Source organism: Lathamus discolor, chromosome 6, assembly GCF_037157495.1.
Source record: "Lathamus discolor isolate bLatDis1 chromosome 6, bLatDis1.hap1, whole genome shotgun sequence".
In the NCBI taxonomy this organism is placed as follows: Eukaryota; Metazoa; Chordata; class Aves; order Psittaciformes; family Psittacidae; genus Lathamus; species Lathamus discolor.
In genome coordinates, this window is record NC_088889.1 from 81038868 (window position 1) to 81058501 (window position 19634).

The following is a 19634-nucleotide window of genomic DNA, read 5'->3' on the forward strand; positions in this document are numbered from 1 at the left end:
GATTTGGTATAGAGACAGAGGTATACTGCCCCTGCCTCCAAGTCAGCACTGTCACAAGTCACCACAGGACAGAGATGATTTCAGAACCTCTTCTGTACTTGCTGCCACCAAGGCACTGCAATCCCTTGCACCCTTTATTTTCTTCTTTTATGGGCCTCTCCAAAACCAGTCACTTAATACTCCATTACCAAACTAAACCTTCCCATGTCATCAGATTACTACACCTATTTGAAATCTGGGCCTTCAACATGCAACTTGGTTAACAAGCTCAGCATTTTGTCTCCCTTCTCTCTTCCCATTAACCGAAATGATTTTGCTATCAAGAAGTGTGTCACCTCGCTTGGCTTAAATAATTTCAACTACTTTTTGATCTTTCTTACCTTTTGCTTAAGACAAGGAAATGAAGCAGTCAGGTGTCTCAGAAGTTATCAATTAAAGTATACAAAGTACTGTGAATGTAAGAGTGTATCTGCACTAAGTAATGGGAGAACATCAGAAACTGAGACTGTCAGACAATTCAGTTGCTTTTAAAACTGTTAGTAAGAACAGTGAAAGAGGACAGAACTCCTTTCAGAAGGCTTCTTTCTGCTTCCCAGAGTGGTAACTCCAGGAGAGATAGAGACTAATGCTCTGCCATCTGCACTGCTTCACCACTGGTTCCCAAAGAGTTTAACACACCCAAGTTCCAGAGCTGCTATAACCTAGCATCAACCACCTGGAATTGTCCCTGTATGCTACCGCCATGACTCCACTCAGCCACTTAGCTTGCACACTCAATACAAAAGAGCTGCTTTCCAGGCAGGCACATGCCGAGGACTTTGCACTTTGGACTCTTACCTCCCCCTGCTTTGAAACACGAATCTCTGACACAAAGCAAGGTCCACCTAACTGATTAAGGCTCTCCAAGAAGTGTAAAAGAGAGGTCCACTAGGAATTTACATTCATGTGTGAAGTCGGAAAGACAGGCTTTCTTTACTATGCTGGCACCATCCTGTATCTGTTTACTGACAAAAAAAGAAGTCTCTACTAATTACTACTTCATCCTATAGTAACATGTTCCAGAAGAAAGTCTCCATGGTGCTTGGGATGTATATGCCAGGGGGACAGATGGAGAAGCAAGGAAAAGATTAATCATTTTATGGCAGAAAGCCAGTGGTGTTACCAAATTAAAAAAAAAAAAATAAATAAAATTAACTCTGTTTCAGTGTAGGCCCAGTGGTAGCACCGTTACCTCAGCTGAGAGCTCACCTAAACCAATCTGCAGATTTGGAGGTCTGACAAAAATACTCATTTAAAAAAAACTCACTTTTGAAGTCAGTAACAAGAACGCCTCGGGGAAAAAAAAATAAAAAATAAAATCAAGAACCAGTTTGAGAATTAAATCATGACCTGGCAAGCAGCATTCAGAGGAAGCCTGACTTGTGCTGAAGTCTCCACTCCCCTACTTAAGCTAACTGCTCTAATAAAAGCCTACTGCAACGGAATCATGAAGCATTTACAGAGTCTTGATCTTCAGTAGTAAACTACGTCAAAGAAAAATACTCAAATGCCAGGAACAATCATAATTTACTTCATCCTTTATTAGAGGATGAGAGATTTGGTAAAGCTAGAAATAACATTTTAAAAATCCCCTGAAGAGGAGACTAGGTGTTTTATTACCACTCATAACAAGATTTGAAATTCTCTTCCAAGCATTTCACAGAGATCAAAGACAAATTTAAGTTATTCCAGGGCAACAAGACCACTTTAAAAGTGTACAAATGTTTCTGCATAATTACTGAAATACAAAAGGTGGAATTTTGTGGCAAAGTGCTCCTTACAAATGACCGGATATATAAAGAACAAGCTTTTAATACACTGCACTAGAAATTAACCTTTTCCAGGAAGAAAAAAAAAAAAAAAAATCAATTAATCACATGCTTGCACTGTGAATATGCCTTAGGAAAGAAAATGTCTCAAAAATTCTGCACAAGCCTGAGCACTGACACAACTGAATATACTACAGGAAGAATCAAAGTAATTTCTGCACTGAGCAGCACTGCTGTACTTACAGAGCAAAAACAAAGCTCAGGCAGCTTACTTTGTAATAAGTGTCACCTCTGCAAATAAAAACATCAAAGCTCTAATGGATAATTAGCCACAATTGATCAACGCATTCCAATTGCTTCAAGAACTTTTATGAGTGCCAAGCACAAAAAGTTGCTCTCTCAAGATAAACAAGACATATTCTTACTACATAAGGATAGAAAATTAACAAGAACCGCTAAATTAACTAAAGATGGTTCAAAGGTTTGTTTCATCCAAAAAATATAGTTTGGACACAAACAGTAATTCAACAGCACTTACAAAGAGGATTTTGAAAGACTGAAATTCAGTTAAGGAACACCTCTACATATTCACAGGCCAAAATCTTTATGAGTTACTTCTGGAAGCAGAATCTGTCTGCACTAAAACACATCAGTACACACGCAGTGCAGTAGTATATACACACTGTGTACTAATGTCACATCAAACCAGAATTTTCTAATTCTAACAAATTTCTAACGATTTTTGAGTTAAGATCTAAGCTGATCTCAACTCAAATATCCCTGTCCTCCCCCAGTTCCTCTACTTCATCATCATCAAGCTAAATGCAGGTTTCTAAACCAACAGCAAATCTCAACACAAAGTTTATGCTTCTTCCGTTATTTTCCATTATGTGGATGGATTTTTAGCAAAGAATGGCCATGTTCCCAAGTCAGCAAATGCCTATGTGGAGTTCAACATGAATCGAGGGTGAAGGAGGACATCGGTAAGGAAGCAAAAGTAACTTTGCAAGCAATATAAGAAGACACTGGAATGTGCTAAGATACAAAACAGTGAACTGTTAGCAAGTTTTAAAGGTTAAGTTCCTATGCGCTTATTTGATCAATTGTATACTAGCTGCTGTGTGCTGCAAGAATACGTACCAAAGCATAACATACTAAGCTACTGTATATGTATCCACTTATAATACAGCAAGCTATTGAAGATGTATCTAATTATAGAATCATAGAATCATAGAATAGTTAGGGTTGGAAAGGACCTCAAGATCATCTAGTTCCAACCCCCCTGCCATGGACAGGGACACCTCTCACTAAACCATCCCACACAAGGCTTCATCCAACCTAGCCTTGAACACTGCCAGGGATGGAGCACTCACAACCTCCCTGGGCAACCAATTCCAGTGTCTCACCACCCTAACAGGAAAGAATTTCCTCATTATACCCAACTTAAACTTCCCCTGTTTAAGTTTTAACCCATTACCCCTTGTCCTGTCACTACAGTCCCTGACAACGAGCCCCTCCCCAGCATCCCTACAGGCCCCCTTCAGATACTGGAAGGCTGCTATTAGGCCTCCACACAGCCTTCTCCGGGCTGAAAAGCCCCAACTTCCTCAGCCTGTCTTCATACGGGAGGTGCTCCAGTCCCCTGATCATCCTCGTGGCCCTCCTCTGGACTTGTTCCAGCAGTTCCATGTCCTTTTTATGTTGAGGACACCAGAACTGCACACAACACTCCAGGTGAGGTGTCACAAGAGCAGAGTAGAGGGGCAGGACCACCTCCTTCCAAATACGATACAGCGAGCTATTGTATATGTAGCCATAGTTGTTGTGTTACAAAAGTATGTATCCGATTATAACACAGCAAGCTATTGTAAGCAGATACAGAGAACAGTATAAAAAGGATAGATGCTTTGTAATAAATGGCTTTTGTCTGATCACATTGATCTCTAAGGCCATAATGTTTTCTGCGGCATTTCTGTGTCACAGATATTAGCCTTCTGAAATGTACTCAACAGATCACAGAAGAATTTACAGATGTGGCTACCGGTACCTCAGCAGTTCTGAAGTCCCTACAGTTAGCGGGAGACAGACAAAAAAAAGGAGAGTTCAACATTCTCAAAATAAATTAGTATTATTTGGAATAAACTGTTTCAGTAAGAAAAACAGTAGCACTATTTAAGAGACTCTTTCCCATTTATCTCGCAGAAGCTGGCCAAAGACACATTACCAGGTAGTCGGTGTGTGATACAACAGCCTACAAAGAGGTGTAGAAAAGGCATTAGTAGTTCTACAGACTAACAGCAACAGGAAAGGTGTCCCAAAAATATAATGAAAAGAGGTTTTCTGTTTTCCTTCTTTACAGTATGTACTTCCTCGACAGACATGAGTCCTAAGGGGAAAGTGGACACACTGAAGGGAGAGACTGTGCTTCTAAGAATTAGTAATTCTATTTCAATCCAGAGCTGGGGGGGTGGAGGTATCTTTCAAATATACAAGAAACAAATTTACACCACGGGTTACATTAAACACATTAACAGGGAAAAAATATATAAAAAAAAAAAAATAAATCAATCAATAGAGTTCAGTCCAAACAACCACTCAGCACAAATATCATAGCCTGACATTAACAGTAACTAAGGAGAAACAGAACTATAAATAATTTGCACACTGTTGAAGTAATACTTAAATAACTCTAAGAGCCAAATATGTTTATTTTGAAATACACCGACTCCAAAAGTTACCCTGAAACCTCCAGTCTTTCTGTAGAAACTGGCTCTCCTGGAATAACAATTCACATGAGCCTACCAGGAGACTTCTCAAGAGGTTTTTAAACAAGGCAAACTCTGATGGTTGTCTTTAAACACATGCTTAAAATTGAACAGTGTGAACAAAGGCCTGCCCATACATGCCTCTCACCAAAAGCAGCCTGCACACAGCACTGTCCAGGAACTTACTTTAACACAAGATACCCAATATCAGACTAACGAAGCAAACACAACTCATTCCAAAAGCAAAACATCATCTTCAACTGATGGTGTTCCAACACTTTTCCATTTCCATGGGAGCACAGAATCACAGAATACTGGACTGGAAGGGACCTCAAGGATCCTCTGGACCAACTCTTTTTGGCAAAGCATGAACTAGACTAGATGCCCCAGTGCACTGTCCAGCTGAATCTTAAAAGTGTCCAACATCAGGCAGGGCACCACTTCCCTGGGGAGACTATTCCAATGGCTGGTTGTTCTCACCATAAATTTTTTTTTCCGTGTCCAATCAGAATCTCCCCAGGAGTAACTTTGTGCCCATCACCCCTTGTTTTTCCCACATGACTTCTTGTGAAAAAGGAGTCTCCATCTTCTTTGCAGCCACCCTTAAATAGTGGAACATGGTGATCAGGTCTCCCCTGATTTGTTTTTTTCCTCTTGGCTGAACAAACCGAGTTCTCTCAGCCTTTCCTCAAAGGGCTGCCCAGTCCTTTGATCATCTCTGTCGCTCTTCTCTGGACTCTTTCCAGACTGTTCACAGAGATCCTCCTATTGTAAAGGTAGCCACTTAATTTAGTCCATTTGCCAAAAATTTCTAAGGGCACTTGTTTTTTGTCTGTTTTCTAAAATCCCCTTAAAGAAACTGAATACCCCACAGACAGAACAGCATAATGCTGTAGTCACTCTGAAACTCAAAACGTTTCCACCCCAAAACAGCAGCACCTCCCAGAGACTGCTAAAGAATCTCTTTATTACTCTCTTCTAAAAGTCTATTTCAGACAGGTCCTTTTGGCAAGGATGTTCCTATATTTAACGTGCTGTAATTTCATTATGATTAATTCTAAAACAAAGGCACTACTGAATCCCTTTTATGGCACAGTACACTGCTTATTTGCCAAACCTAAAGCAGATTCGTACACACACATACCAAAGAACATGACTATCACTCTGGGGCTTGAGCATTTTCAGAGCTTGTAAGTACTAACATTTCCAGATGCTACTTAGGTAGTTTTTGTAACACCAGGAGTTCGAAAATCATCTGCAGTCCTCATTCATGGAAATCTCAATTCTAGAAAATATTTCTGGCCTTAGAATTAAAGCCATTGCTGCAATTACACATAAACAGTTAAGACACAAACAAATAAGATTAGTGTGCCACTTTGCTCCCCGGTTTTTCTGGAGTAAATACTCTTCACTGTAGCAGCAAGACAGACAAAGCTGCAGCAGTCAAATTGTCTATATATGCTACACAAATGGATATAGCCTTCCAAACCATCACTTATTTCCTCTGAATATTCACAGGAAGAAAGGAATATTTTTATTTTTTGCCATTCCTTGTCCTCAGCCGTACAAAGTTAAGCAGCAGTTGTGTAAGAATTCAGTATTTTTTTATTGAGATGTGGGGGGAAACTGTATCGAAACATCCCTTCTCATTTAAAAGTTAATCTTTAAACACAGGTGAAAACTAGCCTACCCACTGTAAGGTTGACTTGGCCATGACCTGTGTAGCCTCTTGCAGTGAAATTTTAACCCCCTAGCTAAGTGAGGAGATTTCAAAATCCCAAAATATACACCTTTTAAATGTAATATTGGTTTTTGTCCAAGAGTAGAAAGTGTCCCATTTGTACTTCAACGAAGTGGTTTTTTCACTTGAGGAAGCCACAGAAGATGAACAGCCTCCTCTCACTGCTCTTTTACTCCTGATCCATTTCTTAGGTAGGCTGACACAATGCCATAAGTAATTTTCTGATTTCCTGCATTGCCTTTTTTCTAAGGAAATCGGCAATCAGCATTTAGGTTTCAGACCATAATACTGGCTGCGTTGATACATTCCTGCATTTAATTCCAATTATAGGATGCCCAGAATAATCACAGCTCACTGTCAAGTACAAACATTATCTTTTAAGTAAGGAGAAGTTTTGAGGCCTGCTAAAAGATTTTGTCATCAGAAATGCTTCTGTGATAAAGTATCTATGGGCATGATTGCAGGCTATTAAGAAAATTACTACGACAAAGACACTTCCGACTGAAGTAATCAGGTGTTTCGTAACAGACCAACATTTAAATTGGCGGGTGTTCCCCCCTCCCAACATCCGAGTCATTTTTTACCAGTGTATTAAAAAAACAAACTACAAACAGCACCAGGAAGGTATGTGAAAACAGTCTAAACACTCAAAAGAAGTAATTTCAGTCACATCTATTAGTTAAGACTTGGAAGATTTTATCATTTTAATAAACCTTCTGAAACAACAATGGAAATCTTGCTTTTAATCCATGGCTTCCAAAAGAACTGATGGATCTATTAGTCTCATTTCCAAAAACGTCTTTCAGATAAACTACTTTGAAATAAACCCCACCCCAAACATTAAAGACAGGAACTAATATTATTTAGCGTTAGTGACAAAATCCTTAACCTTTGTGTTGTGTGACCACAGTAGATGATCACAGCACAATTCTACTCTGAAAAGTCACCATAAACATTTTTGACAGCTGAATGGCAAGCCAATGTCCATTAACAGAAACAGGCTTTTTGATGCCTGAGTTGGAAGCAAGAGGGGAAACCACGCTGTGTTCTGCCCCATGAAGGCTGTCTGTTCTGTTTCCTGCAGTATTTACCTTGCAGCAGTAGAGCCAAACTGAACCTAGAGATACAAGCTTAAGCGTATGCAGAAGACAGCAGCCAAGTGACTATCACTTCAAAGATCTTCAATGATATTGCACAACTGCAAATGAAATGTAACTCATGTACTAGAAATAGGAAACAACTCAATTTCAGGTGCCATGAGTAACAGCTGTGGTAAGAGAGCTTTTCAAGTCACCAGATCTCTTCTAGAGATCAGAGTAAACTCATCTGTGGAGCACCACTTTCCAGGGTCATGTTTCAAAACAAAACTGTGCTAGAGACACTGTAATTTCACTACGAGTCAGTGTGTTTTGCTGTTATGTGTTTCTATATATTGAAATCCTTCTTCTGTTTGTATTATTATAAAAGCACATATGTCTCTTCTCGGTAAAAATGCTGTTTTGGTGATAGTTATTCAACAGAGAACCAAGAAACCATGGTCAAGTATGTAACATCTGTTAAGAGTCCCCTGCAACTGGGAAGCAGCATTTTTTGGAATACGATTTGGACTGGTTACTTGTGTTTGCCAGAGACATGGTCTGCTAGGAGACAGCTTGGCAACCCAGGACAGACAACTCAGAGAATGACAACCATATTAACTGCAAGTCATGTAAGAACAATTCAGGCAGATTCAGACAGATTGAGAGTCACCAGAGAAACAAACAGCACCAGCAGTTTGCTAAAACACACAGAACTGCAAAGGAATGAGAACATCTTCAGCTGACTTAATTCACAAGCAGCAAGCGTAGCTAAACCTGATACTCTGCAGTATCAACTGGGTGAGCTCTTTAAACAACTAGCGTAACTTTTTTCTCATCGCAAGTTTTCCTCACTACATATTCCAGTCAAGTAACATAACTACATACACAATTTTAGTCTTGTACAGGAATTCTTGCTCTTTAATGCAGTTATCTTATTAAGTTTCCTAAACATTAATATCCAACACCAAAAAACCACTCAGGGAAACAACAACAGGGAGCAGAACTGTGAAAAGTGCTTGTCAGAGGCACATGTAGTATATAAGTATATACCCAGCCTAGAAACAACTTTTACAGCTGAGTAATAAACAAAATGAGACAACTGGTTATTCTCTTGGTAGCCAAAAAAAAAAGGGAAAAAAAGTTTTTACTGTTTTCTGAAGCTCACTTCTACTAAGAGCTCCTCCTCTTCTTCAGTATAAAAACTTCTCCATGCACTGTCATGTGGCTTTTTTGACTAAAACAACATAAAAACATGCACTATTCCAATAAAGTAGGCCAAGACAATTAAGAGAAAACATTGTTCTGAACTCGCATGCAAAAATCCAGCATAACCGACCTGACTTTGCACAGTTAGTGGTTATGAATATGTTATGATTTTTATAGAAATCCTACTACGGGTGATATTTGCGTCTAGTATTTTCCTTCAGAGTTTTCAAAATATGCAGAACATAATTACTTAAAATCAACAATCTTGAGAGGCATTTTACAAAAAAACAAAAGCAAAACCAACAAAATGTTGTAATCCTTGTAACTAGGTATGAAAAAAACCAACCACTTTCTCCCAATTTCTGTAAAGATTTAGACTAAGACCTGACCAAACAGCTCCATCCTTTACTGGGGCATACAGTAACATGTTTGATTAAACTGCACATTTCAGAAAGAAAACTAACCTTTAGGTATGTTTACTAGTTCTATAGAGAAAAAACACTTTGAAAGGAACCCCCAGCCAAATGCAGTTTCATTGCCACTTAAGAGCAATAGCTTCTGCCAATCACCAGTCACTAACAGCTACAGGATTTCTCCTGTAGTTTCTCCTGTAGTAGCAGTTCCTGCTACTGGGTTCCTTACTAGAGTGATACAGCTCTGAAGTTACTGAGGAAAAGGCGATTCCTTTTACAAAACTGCAGAAGGAGGCATTACACCTTGGAAACACATGGAAAAGAAAACACTCAAGAGTCCTACTCATCTCAATGGGACTGCGCTACTTCTTTAGGGAAAGAACAAAAGTATCAATTAAGTGATTCACTGGCCGAAACTCTCACCAGACTGCAAAATAGAAGCTTGAGAACTGTACAAAATAAATAGGAACACCCCAAATTTATCTTCTGATTTTCCACAAGCTTTGATAGCAGTATTAGCCTGAGGGGAATGTACCTCAGCAAGAAACTATATAATATCTGATCTCCGGAAACACAACTTGAAGCTCTTGCCAGCCACAATGAACTATTTGAAGGCTTTGTCTCCCTCATTTGAAAAAGCAACTGTGACAGCAACAGGACAGTATTAACACACAGAGTATGCTTGCAATGATGTGCTGACTTCTATGGAAGCAACAGACCATCTGCTTAGCTTTGCTACTGCTTAACATGTTCTATAACCATCTTAATTCTGATTTAAAAAGATTTTCTAGATGCTCTGAACATGTTTTCTGGACTTAATGGATTTCACAAAAAAGCGTGGCACAACGCAAGAGGCCAATCACATTACTACTGCAAATTACTGTGACAAAAGGATCTGTTCCTCTACACCTGCCAAGTGATGACTGTTCAAAGAAGAAACCTGCTCGTTAATAAGATACCTTAAAGAACTTCAACCTAATAAAACGAAAACTATCCTTGTAGTGTCACAAGAAAAGAGGGCCACAATGACAGAGTTATAAGCAAAACTGTTACAGGAAAGGAGTGGTAGTGAGGAGAGCAGAAGTATGCACAGTAGTATAAAAGAGAAGTTTCCTCAGAGGCTTCAAGATGATCTCAGACAAGTCAAACACCACAGAACAGGTGCTCTAAATAAATGTGAATATGCAGATTGCAAAGTCAAAGCCAAGGAAGAATTCAAATCCTTGATAAATAGCTGTAGCTTTAATTCACAAAGCCTCCTCAGGGACTACACTACTGCCCATTTCCAAAAACATTCGCCATACACTCCCAAGAAAACATGACTATGACTTCAATAGGTATTGGCTAACTTCTACTGATTGACAGGTTGCTTCTTAGAGTGGACCATATGAAGTTCTTCGTTCACATCTGTATAGACTGAGGAAGTATTCTGCTTTAATCTCTCCCTGCCAATGGAAAAACAGCTGTGTTGGTCTCAAGCACATTATGGCCCTCTGACATAGAGTAACAGTTATTCTTAATTCCCTTTTAAACTGGTTTGAGGTAAGGCTGAACCACCACTTTCAGCTTATGCAAGCACATGGATCACAAGCTAAAGATACCATGCTCGCTTCTAGTGTACTTTTCATTCTGTCTAGAGCTGCCTTAAAACGCCAAGTTCTGCTCAAAATTAACAGTATTGGCTTATGATGCTCCAGATGAAATGAATCCAAATTATTTCTGAGAGCAGGTGAAGGGATGAGAATCAGGATTTTTCTTTTCCCTTTTTCTCTTACTAGAAAGAATGCTTATAAAAACATACCACAAGAAAGAAAAACAGAAAAAGCAATGGACTTTCCTTGATTAGTCATTTACTAAAAAAGGATTAGAACAAGCCATCAAGGAACAAGGTCTTGCTCCAAACTAGACCCAAACCATAAAGGGTCACAAGTGCTACACACTGCCTATAAACACACTGAATTGAGAAAGACAGGCTTCTGAGCCACACTAGAATGAGGTTTTAATCAGTGATACTCATCACTTATTTTAAACAGAATGAGAAAATCTTGGGTTTAAAAAGTTATTTCAAATATTTTCTTTTTCTGCATTTGTATTTCACACCTTTCTTTCCCTTAAGATAAGAGTGCTACAGCCATCGCCTTCAAGAATTCATCTCCAGCCTTAACATAGATCTTCAAGCATGATGGCAGTTACCTTTTAAGCCAAGTTAGGCACATTCACTATTAGGTAAATCAGCTGCCTCACCACTTTTATTGCTGCTCTTCAAATCTTTTAAACAGCATACATTAAGTAGAAAACATCAAGGAACAGAAGGTGAAAACTTAAACTAACCCACAGTCTCCTTCAGCAGAAATTTCAGTTTCTGGAAGGACAAACTGATTGACTGAAGTGTTTCTTCATTCTTCTTGAAAGCTTTCACCACAACTGGAGCATCAATAAGCAGAAAAAGCTAACACACAATCACGTCTGATCATCCTATCAGGACAAAAACTGGGGGATAGGAAGAGACTGGACAAGGATGCTAATCCTCAAATGCCAACTAAGAAAACGGCAAAAATAGAGAATGCTTCTGCTTGTCAGAAGAAAATTCAGGGAGCAAGTAATTTGTTCCAAAAATATTTGTGTAAAACACTGTGCTCACCTGCTGTCTTACTATGACAAAATTAAGCTGTAAATAAAGTAAAACTTCAAAACAAAACAAAACAAACCCCATAAATCTTTTAAGCTTCATCTTGTTCAACAAGAGGATGAGCCCTGGAAAATACCATCTCTTCTATTTTTAATAAATTGTCCAAATTTTAAGAACTGTTTTCTCTTATATGCACCTTCATGGATGCACCATTTTACCATTTCTGCTCTGTCATTAAGCTGCCCGACTTTCTCCGTTTCCCCAAACAACTTCCTGTGTAAGGAAAGCACTACTTTTGCTCTGGTCTTTTGGAAATGCATCACCAGTGCACAGGAGCAAAGCACTGCATATGAGGACAAACTATTTATGTAACTAGGATACTTCCACTATTCTTTTTTAAAGTAATTTCTCGTTCAAATTAACTTTTCCCTTACTTCTTGAACTTGTGCTAACTGAGAAAGTACAGATCACCTTCCCAAGCTGGTGAATCCCATTTGCAGCTGGCATCAGGCTAGCAATGAAGTCCTTGAAGAATGGAATTTGTCTGAGTGGTGGCTTATTCCTTACCAAGGTGGGTCTGTTTATTTTAAACCAAGACATTACTGAACCTCCCCCACCAGGCTCACACATTACTTCAGCAGATGAAGACCTCAGGCAAGTCCCTTTGCTTTAAGGTAATTCTACTTGGTTAGTTCACATAGGAAATTAGTAGCTTTGGATGTAACTGCATAGTGACTAGCAAAAATGTAAGAAATTAGATATCCAGAAGTTTATAGAAATAAGCCATATAATTGGGTTTTGTCACTCTTCCCACATATTTCAGAGGAAAGAAAAAGAAAGATAAGCTGATTCTCTATGCACACACCAACCTGTCTCACATAACCAATGTAGCAAATTTGGAGGCTGGAAACAGACATATTCACTTTCACATGCTACACCTTTACTAAGACCACAAACATCTCTTGCTTAAGCAAAGGTGTCCCCTTCACTGCAGAGAAAAGACTTACGGTTTTTATTTTTAAAAAGTAAAAATAAACTATATAGTTGTCCACAGTGATGTCAGCCTTTCTTCAGAGATGACACACACCTTCATATCAGGCAATGCAATGTTTTCCATTATTCTTAACACATCAATGAACTAACATTTATGCACTAATAAGTGACAATGACTAGTGATGTATAAAGAGATAAAATATCAGATAATTATCTTTTTCTACATATCAAAATATGGTGGGTTTGCCCCCAAAATTTCACAAAGGAACTGTACCAAAGCAACACAGCCAAGAGATGAGGCACATTGCTGTCTAATTGAGACAAGAGGAGCAGCAATCAAAACACTTCTCTAAGCTCAAGAACTAAAAAACAAGAACCATATCAAGCAGTGAGCAGCACAGTGCTCCAAGCAGGGGGAGATACCTTCAGGTGTATATATTACCCCCTGCTCAGCAATGGTCACTGAATTAGGCTTCTTGCCCTGACACTGCCCTTCCCTCTCAGACTTCACATTACTTTGACAATCTATGTGAAATTTGATGTTTTTGGACCAGTTCCTCTAGATTTGGAAACACTCACTGCACAGCTGTTGACAGTGATCCTTGACAAGGGGACCAATTGTTACACCTCTCCCTTCAATTACAAATATTTAACTTTTCACATCGCTTTAAAAAATATTGTTGTCTGACAACTAAATCAAGATCCTGCACAGAAGTAATCTTCTATTCCTTTCTGCAGGATTATGCTACTCATTTCTAATCCACCCTGCTAAAATACTATCCAACTTTTAACTTTAAGGATGCGTTTTTCAACAAGCGCTTTCATTTCTTCATATCTTTTATGGTATCACTGGTGACTGAAAAAGGTAACTGCAGACTCAAGACAGTGCATTCTTTAGTTCTGTTCCAGAAAAGAATCTACTAAATTTTCTGAACACCTGTATGGAGAAAAAACAAGTGCGATAAATAGAATATATCGAAGTATTTGTACATACTTTAGTTATTGCTCCTGTCTGTGCTGTGTTCAGTCCGGTGTGACCAGCCATCTGTGGAGATACTTGGGTTAAAGTCTCTGCCAGCACACTGCCTGCATTCCCCTGCATGGCAGGGGCAGAATATTGCATTCCTGCTCCCCTTCCTCTTCCAGCTGCCCCAAGAGATCCATTCATTACCTGCCCTTGTCCTTGCTGAGGCTGATTCATTAAACTGTGACCAGAATTACTGTTGAGAAGGCTCTGGTGTGTCTGACTGAAATTAGTATTCATACATATCCCAGGTCCAGTCTGTGATGTTGCAGGGCTGCTCGTCACCAGCCCCACTTGTTTTTGTGCTTGAGAGTTCAGAGTTTGTGATGCAGGTGTGGTAGGTCCAGAGGTGCTGGCTGCTTGCTTTGCCAGGCCAGAAGCAGAAGAGTCTCCCTGGTTTAAAGGACTTTTACCCATAGCACCCAGATTACCAATATTAGCACTGTTCGGCTGCCCTTGAACTTGACTACCAACTCCTTGCTGGACAGGGCTATTTGAGTTCACATTTCCAATTCCTGGGTTTAAGGAAGAGCCGCTGCCTCCCCTTAGAAGTTCAGAAAGTTGCTTGTGTTTGGAAGCTGCATCTGGAACAAGGTTCCCACTGCTGTTTAAAAGGCCCAACTCGCCATTGGGAATCAGCTCATCAGGAAGATCGTTTTCCAAGTCAAACAAAGATCCAAAATCTACAATTTAAAAACAGAAACAAAGGTCAGAAAAAAAAAAATGACAAAAAAGTAACTAAAACATTTATCTACACTATTTTGCAGCAGTCCCAAGCAATGACATGCATTAAAGTACATCTTTACCCAAGGTTTAACAACCCAACCAGCAAGCAAGGGTCTCCACGACACACACTCCTGAGCCTTTCAAAAAGCACAGTTCTTGGTATGTACTGCACACTCATACACAACCACATTGGGTAAGGATAGCCAATAAGTTGTTTTTTCACAAGATTTTTAACAAAACATTGTACCAGCCTTAAGAAACTAAGGTGGCATATATATGATGATCTCATTTAGCCTAACTCCTCAATTTCTCTAGTTTTAGCTAATAGAAGGCAGCAGAAATACCAAGAGATGATTTTCCTACTCATTTATTCTCCCAAAAGAATGATTAAATCACCTTCTCTGAACTCCTATATAATCCAAAGCCACTGCATTTCACCCAGCAATCCTACCTCAACCTTGTCATTTCTGTTTGCACATGGCCAAATAACATCTCCAGCTAGGCTTCAAAACTTGATCAGAAGATTACAGCTACTTCTTCAGTAGTTTGATCCCGGTCTCACACAGAAACACTATCAGTTTTGCATTATCAGTTTCTAGTTATTGATTTGCATCATGATCCACTATCTCAGAAGATCCCGAAAGGCGCTCAGCATTTTCTCCTCATAATGCTGCTTGAATCAAGTCACTCTCGATCCCTGAACAGCTCAAATAATTCAAACTGCTCTCTTAAGTGCCCAGCCCTCATTTATCATGCCCAATATTGACAGAGGTAATCCACACACTCTCCAGATGAGTGAAATAAATCAATCTAATCTTCATTAAGCCACTTGAAGGAACTGCTCTGCCTGGCTGAGCATCCAGACTGATAAAAAGCAGTGGGGGTTTTTCATTTTGTTTTCAAAAGGAGCAACTCGGGTTCACCAAAATGTTTTATTGCACATTATAAGCAGCATCTGTGTACGAATTATTTTTGTATGTAACTAAAAATAGAAAGTTAACTCACTTTACATAGGTACTTCCATGTGAAAGCAAGTTATATATTTGAAGACCTAAGGACAAGTATATGCAGCAATACGTACAAACAGCCTCAATTCATCAGAGTAGTTGTTCAAACATGCAGCACATGTCAGAAAAGCTTTCCAGCCCAAGGATGTGATCTAAACCAACCACTTTTTACTGTAACATAATAGAAATGTGTGAAAGCTTTATTTTGGCTCCCTCCAAGCTAGCCCTGAAAACCTCTCATTCTTCAACTGCAAAAAGCTGGAGTAGGGCTCAGGTTGAAAAAGTGGCCTAAGTGACAGCACGGACCACTCTAACTGCATTGAAAAGAAACAACAAAACCCGAACAACACATAACCTGTATGACCACACCAGGATGCATTATCAAGACACCTCAGCACATTTGAACACAATGCATTTCATCAGCACTCAAGTTTTCAATTCAGCCGCACTGAAGAAAAAGGAACGGAAGTTTTCAGATGTATTGCAATGACCAGTGAATTACACAGTCACAGTAAACACACATACAAATGTTAAATTCTGCCTGTTTTGAGGTGCTCATGGTAACTTAAGAGTCCTGCATCTTGCCATCGCTACCTACTGAGGTCAGTCAGCTCTGAAGAAGCTTTCCAGGCTGGCATGAAGTTAGCTGTGACAAAATACACCCAGTTCAGGAACAGAGCTATGCCCTTTCAAGCAGGCAAGTAATAAACTAACATTTTCATTAGCTAGGTTCACAAAAGTATTTTTAATTTCTCTCTTACTTGCCACCTTTCCCTTCTCTTGTTTAGTTCACCTTTTCAGCTTGTCTTCACAGAAATTCCTGGTGTACCTTCAGTGATTGCTTCCTCTTTCCCACACAGCTACTCGACATGATGCTGTAATTTGTGTCTCTTACTATATCTTTTGATTCTACTTTTCCTTCTTCCAAGATGTCACTATTTTTAGCCTTCCATCCCTCTCTAACTCCCCTGACGAAAACTCCATTGCCTGTTTTCAGTGTCAAGCCTCACCTGGCCACAAACAAGTCCTAGGTCTCCACAGCACAGCCCATCTCCCTACACACCGAAGGCTGCAGCCTGGAGCACAACCAAAGCCATCTGTCTGCATGTCACCAAGGTGACACAGGATCTATGGCTGAGGCTTTGCCATTTTTGCTAAACAGCTCGTCACTTCAGCTCGCTGGGAAGTTCAAGGTCTACAGTGCTTGATTTGACAACTTCCATAAAGCCCATGAAACTATGTTTTCCCAAGCTTCTGCACCAAAATTGTTAATATTTCATGACTAAAAGGGCCAGGGGCAGAGAAGTGACAAAATGTGGAAGGGGAAGATGGTGCTGTGGCTTAAAAAAAGAAGAGCAGTTTTTTCCAGTTGCATTTCAAAATGGGATGCTGGAGTACAAGTACTCAAATCTTTTTTGTTTGGCTGGCCAGACTCTTAACAGTCTCACCAGCGCCAAGAGCTGGAAATGTTTTTGCAGTTTACAAAAAGACTGAAAAAAACATTTGGGAATACTGCCTCTTAAAGCCTAAAATCATCTACCACTCTTAAGCTCCTGTAAGAAGACTATACATTAAGGTTAGGCACGGAAAGTTTACAGCTCTGTCAGCAGGAAAATAAAAAGCAGGTAAACAGCTTAGCATGGTGGCCGTGTAAAAACTCATTGAGTATCCAAACATACAGGCAACGATTCATCTTCCTGCTTTCATATTTTAGTCAGTCATGTACATTAAAAACATCAACACAAGGCACTTTTTACAACAGTTATAAAACAGAAAACAAAAGTCTACTTGAACATGTCTGCAACAAACCCATAAAGATAAAAGATTGTCTTGGCAGTTATAGAAATAATAAACGTACTTAAACACATGTAAAAATCTGTTGTAAGAAGAACCTGGCCCACTTCTACTGGTAGCAAAATGAGAAGTAACCTCAGCCCCACCATCCTCATGAGAAGAATATAACTGTTTCCATTCTCAATGCTTTGACTATGTCAACCTCAATGGCAGCTACCAAGAGTCTAAAAATCAAGAGATGCCTTTGCCCTTACACAGTTACCTGAAGCAAATGCTCAAAAAACACCTACACTGAGGAATCCCACCCCAATTACCGAACTTTGTACCTACTCCATCTCTCAAACCCAACTAACATGCAACAGAACAGTAAAAGCAGTCTTTATTTTAAAGGTTAGATTCCCTTAACTAGTAAGGCACACACATCTAGTTTCAGTGCCTGTGAAAGCAGAACTGCCTAAGGCTGTGGAGACCCACCTCACAGTGTCTCATCACTAACACGGCACTTCTGATCCTACACCTCACACCTCTCGTTACCTCTGTTACATAAACACAAATGTCCTCTTAACAGGAGAGCGCCAAAACCCAGAGATAACATGTCTTTAGGAAGGGGTGGAAAACCACGAGGCAGCTACAACACCCCCACTCTTTCCAAAAGGCTCCTTTTCCAATTTGAGAATTTTGCCTTCTTTGAGCAGCTATCTTCACATATAAAGATAACCACACTTGAGACACACACTCTCCTAATTTCAGTTTTATGAGCTTAAATGTCACAGTTTTCTGCCTTCTTGGACAACACTTTCAGCAACCAGAATAAAAAAAGATGGTCCATTTCCTTCTAAGCCTTCTCAGAAGAAAAACAAACTGCGTTGCTTTCTTAAGGCAGAACATTTTCAGCTGTATGACTACCTGCATCTGTTATCAGGAGACATTTTCTTAATATAAATATTCAATCAATTAACCTGTTTCAATATCACCATTTTCCCCTCTCTTTAGCTCAGCCTTGAGCGGTGACAAACACTCTAAGGTATTTTTTTACATATTTTATTATCTCAAACATATCACACAGCAAGCAGAAGAACTATCAAACTCAGTTTCATTTCTTCCTGCATAATCTCCACTTGAAACCTGATTTGGAGTTTTCCCATTACAAACTTTGACCACCCTTCCACAGAGCAGACACTGAAGTCACACTGCAATACAAGCAGTATTTTCACTGTGCCTTTCTTTCATGCCAACATAGCTGTTACTTTTCAGTGAGCCCAATTTTGTTTTGTAAGGCTTCTTTCAATCATGCCAGACCCTAGAAGACAAAGCCTCAACAGTTCAGAGCTCCACTCATTCCCTAAAATTCGATGTCAGGTAACTGAACTCAATAGCAATACTGTTTGGTGCAGTCAGCAATTACACATCCATTCCAACCTCCTTTCAAGGTCTGAGGATTCCGTAATTTATTGTTTCATAAAAGACAATAAGCACATTTAATGTTTCAGAGCAACTGAACAACGTATTTGTAGAACAAACTTTACATTAGCATCTTAACCTAACAAGACACACAGAGAGACTGCAAACTGACCCTGACTTTCAGAAGATGATGTTTAACAACCAGGTTGAGAAAGACAGCACTGAGGGACCTAGCTGGACCAAGGAGAGCCTAGCGGTTGGGTGGAGGGCACTGAGGAGGAAATGAGAGATCCAAGAGCAGATATCTGGCTAGGTCCCAACAAGTTATGGCTTGCATGATAAAGAGACTGGGATATCTAACTATATTTATTTATTTATGCTTGATCTTTATGAACCACTTGCATATGGGATGAGAAAGAAATAGTCTGGTTTGCTTGCTCTTAAGTCAGTACACCAGTCAAAATTCAAATACACTGTTAAACAGAAATGAGCCTCACCTAAAGGCATTCTAGGTATTTACCCCTAGGAAACTCGCTGGAATAATTATCACAGTGCTCCCTCGCTTACAAGCTCACACTGAAGATGGAAGGGACTGTATCAGGAGGGCTGTAGCCCAGGCCCTGACCTCCTTGGCCGCCCTTCACTAAATCCACTCCAGCTCCTCTATTATCTTCCCAGGATGGAAGGGAGGCTGACTTGCCTGTAGTTGACTGCATTGTCCTTTTAGCTTTTCTTGAAAATGGGTGTAACACCTTTTCTTGCCTTCCTATGGCTGGAATTTTTATTTTTGGGGGGGCTGGGGGGGAAGGTGCGGTGTGTTTGGGGAGTTACTCATTCTTACCATGCTTACTTTGCAACTTGTCTTCTTGCAAGCATTATTCCCCCTAAGATGGATACCATTCAGGGTACAGATATGCAACTAGTGACACAGTTCCTAAAATCTATTAAATGAGATCTATTTTGTGCATCCCAATAACCAAAAGGGATGCTATCAGCTTAAAATCTGGTCAATCTTAAAGTAGCTACAAGCTCCTAAAATCTCCTCAAA

General features: G+C 39.6%; 1 protein-coding gene across 6 annotated transcripts in view; it reads right to left on the minus strand.

Moving 5' to 3' along the window:
• CREBBP (CREB binding protein) overlaps positions 1–19634 on the minus strand; it is a 97182-nt gene that overhangs the window by 68988 nt on the left and 8560 nt on the right. For 5 of the 6 annotated variants that reach the window (XM_065684121.1, XM_065684122.1, XM_065684120.1 and 2 more), the window contains exon 2: positions 13629–14341. In XM_065684121.1, coding sequence (XP_065540193.1) covers positions 13629–14341 — 713 coding nt within the window. The remainder of the gene's footprint in view (positions 1–13628; positions 14342–19634) is intronic. The other variant, XM_065684123.1, reaches the window with a different exon arrangement.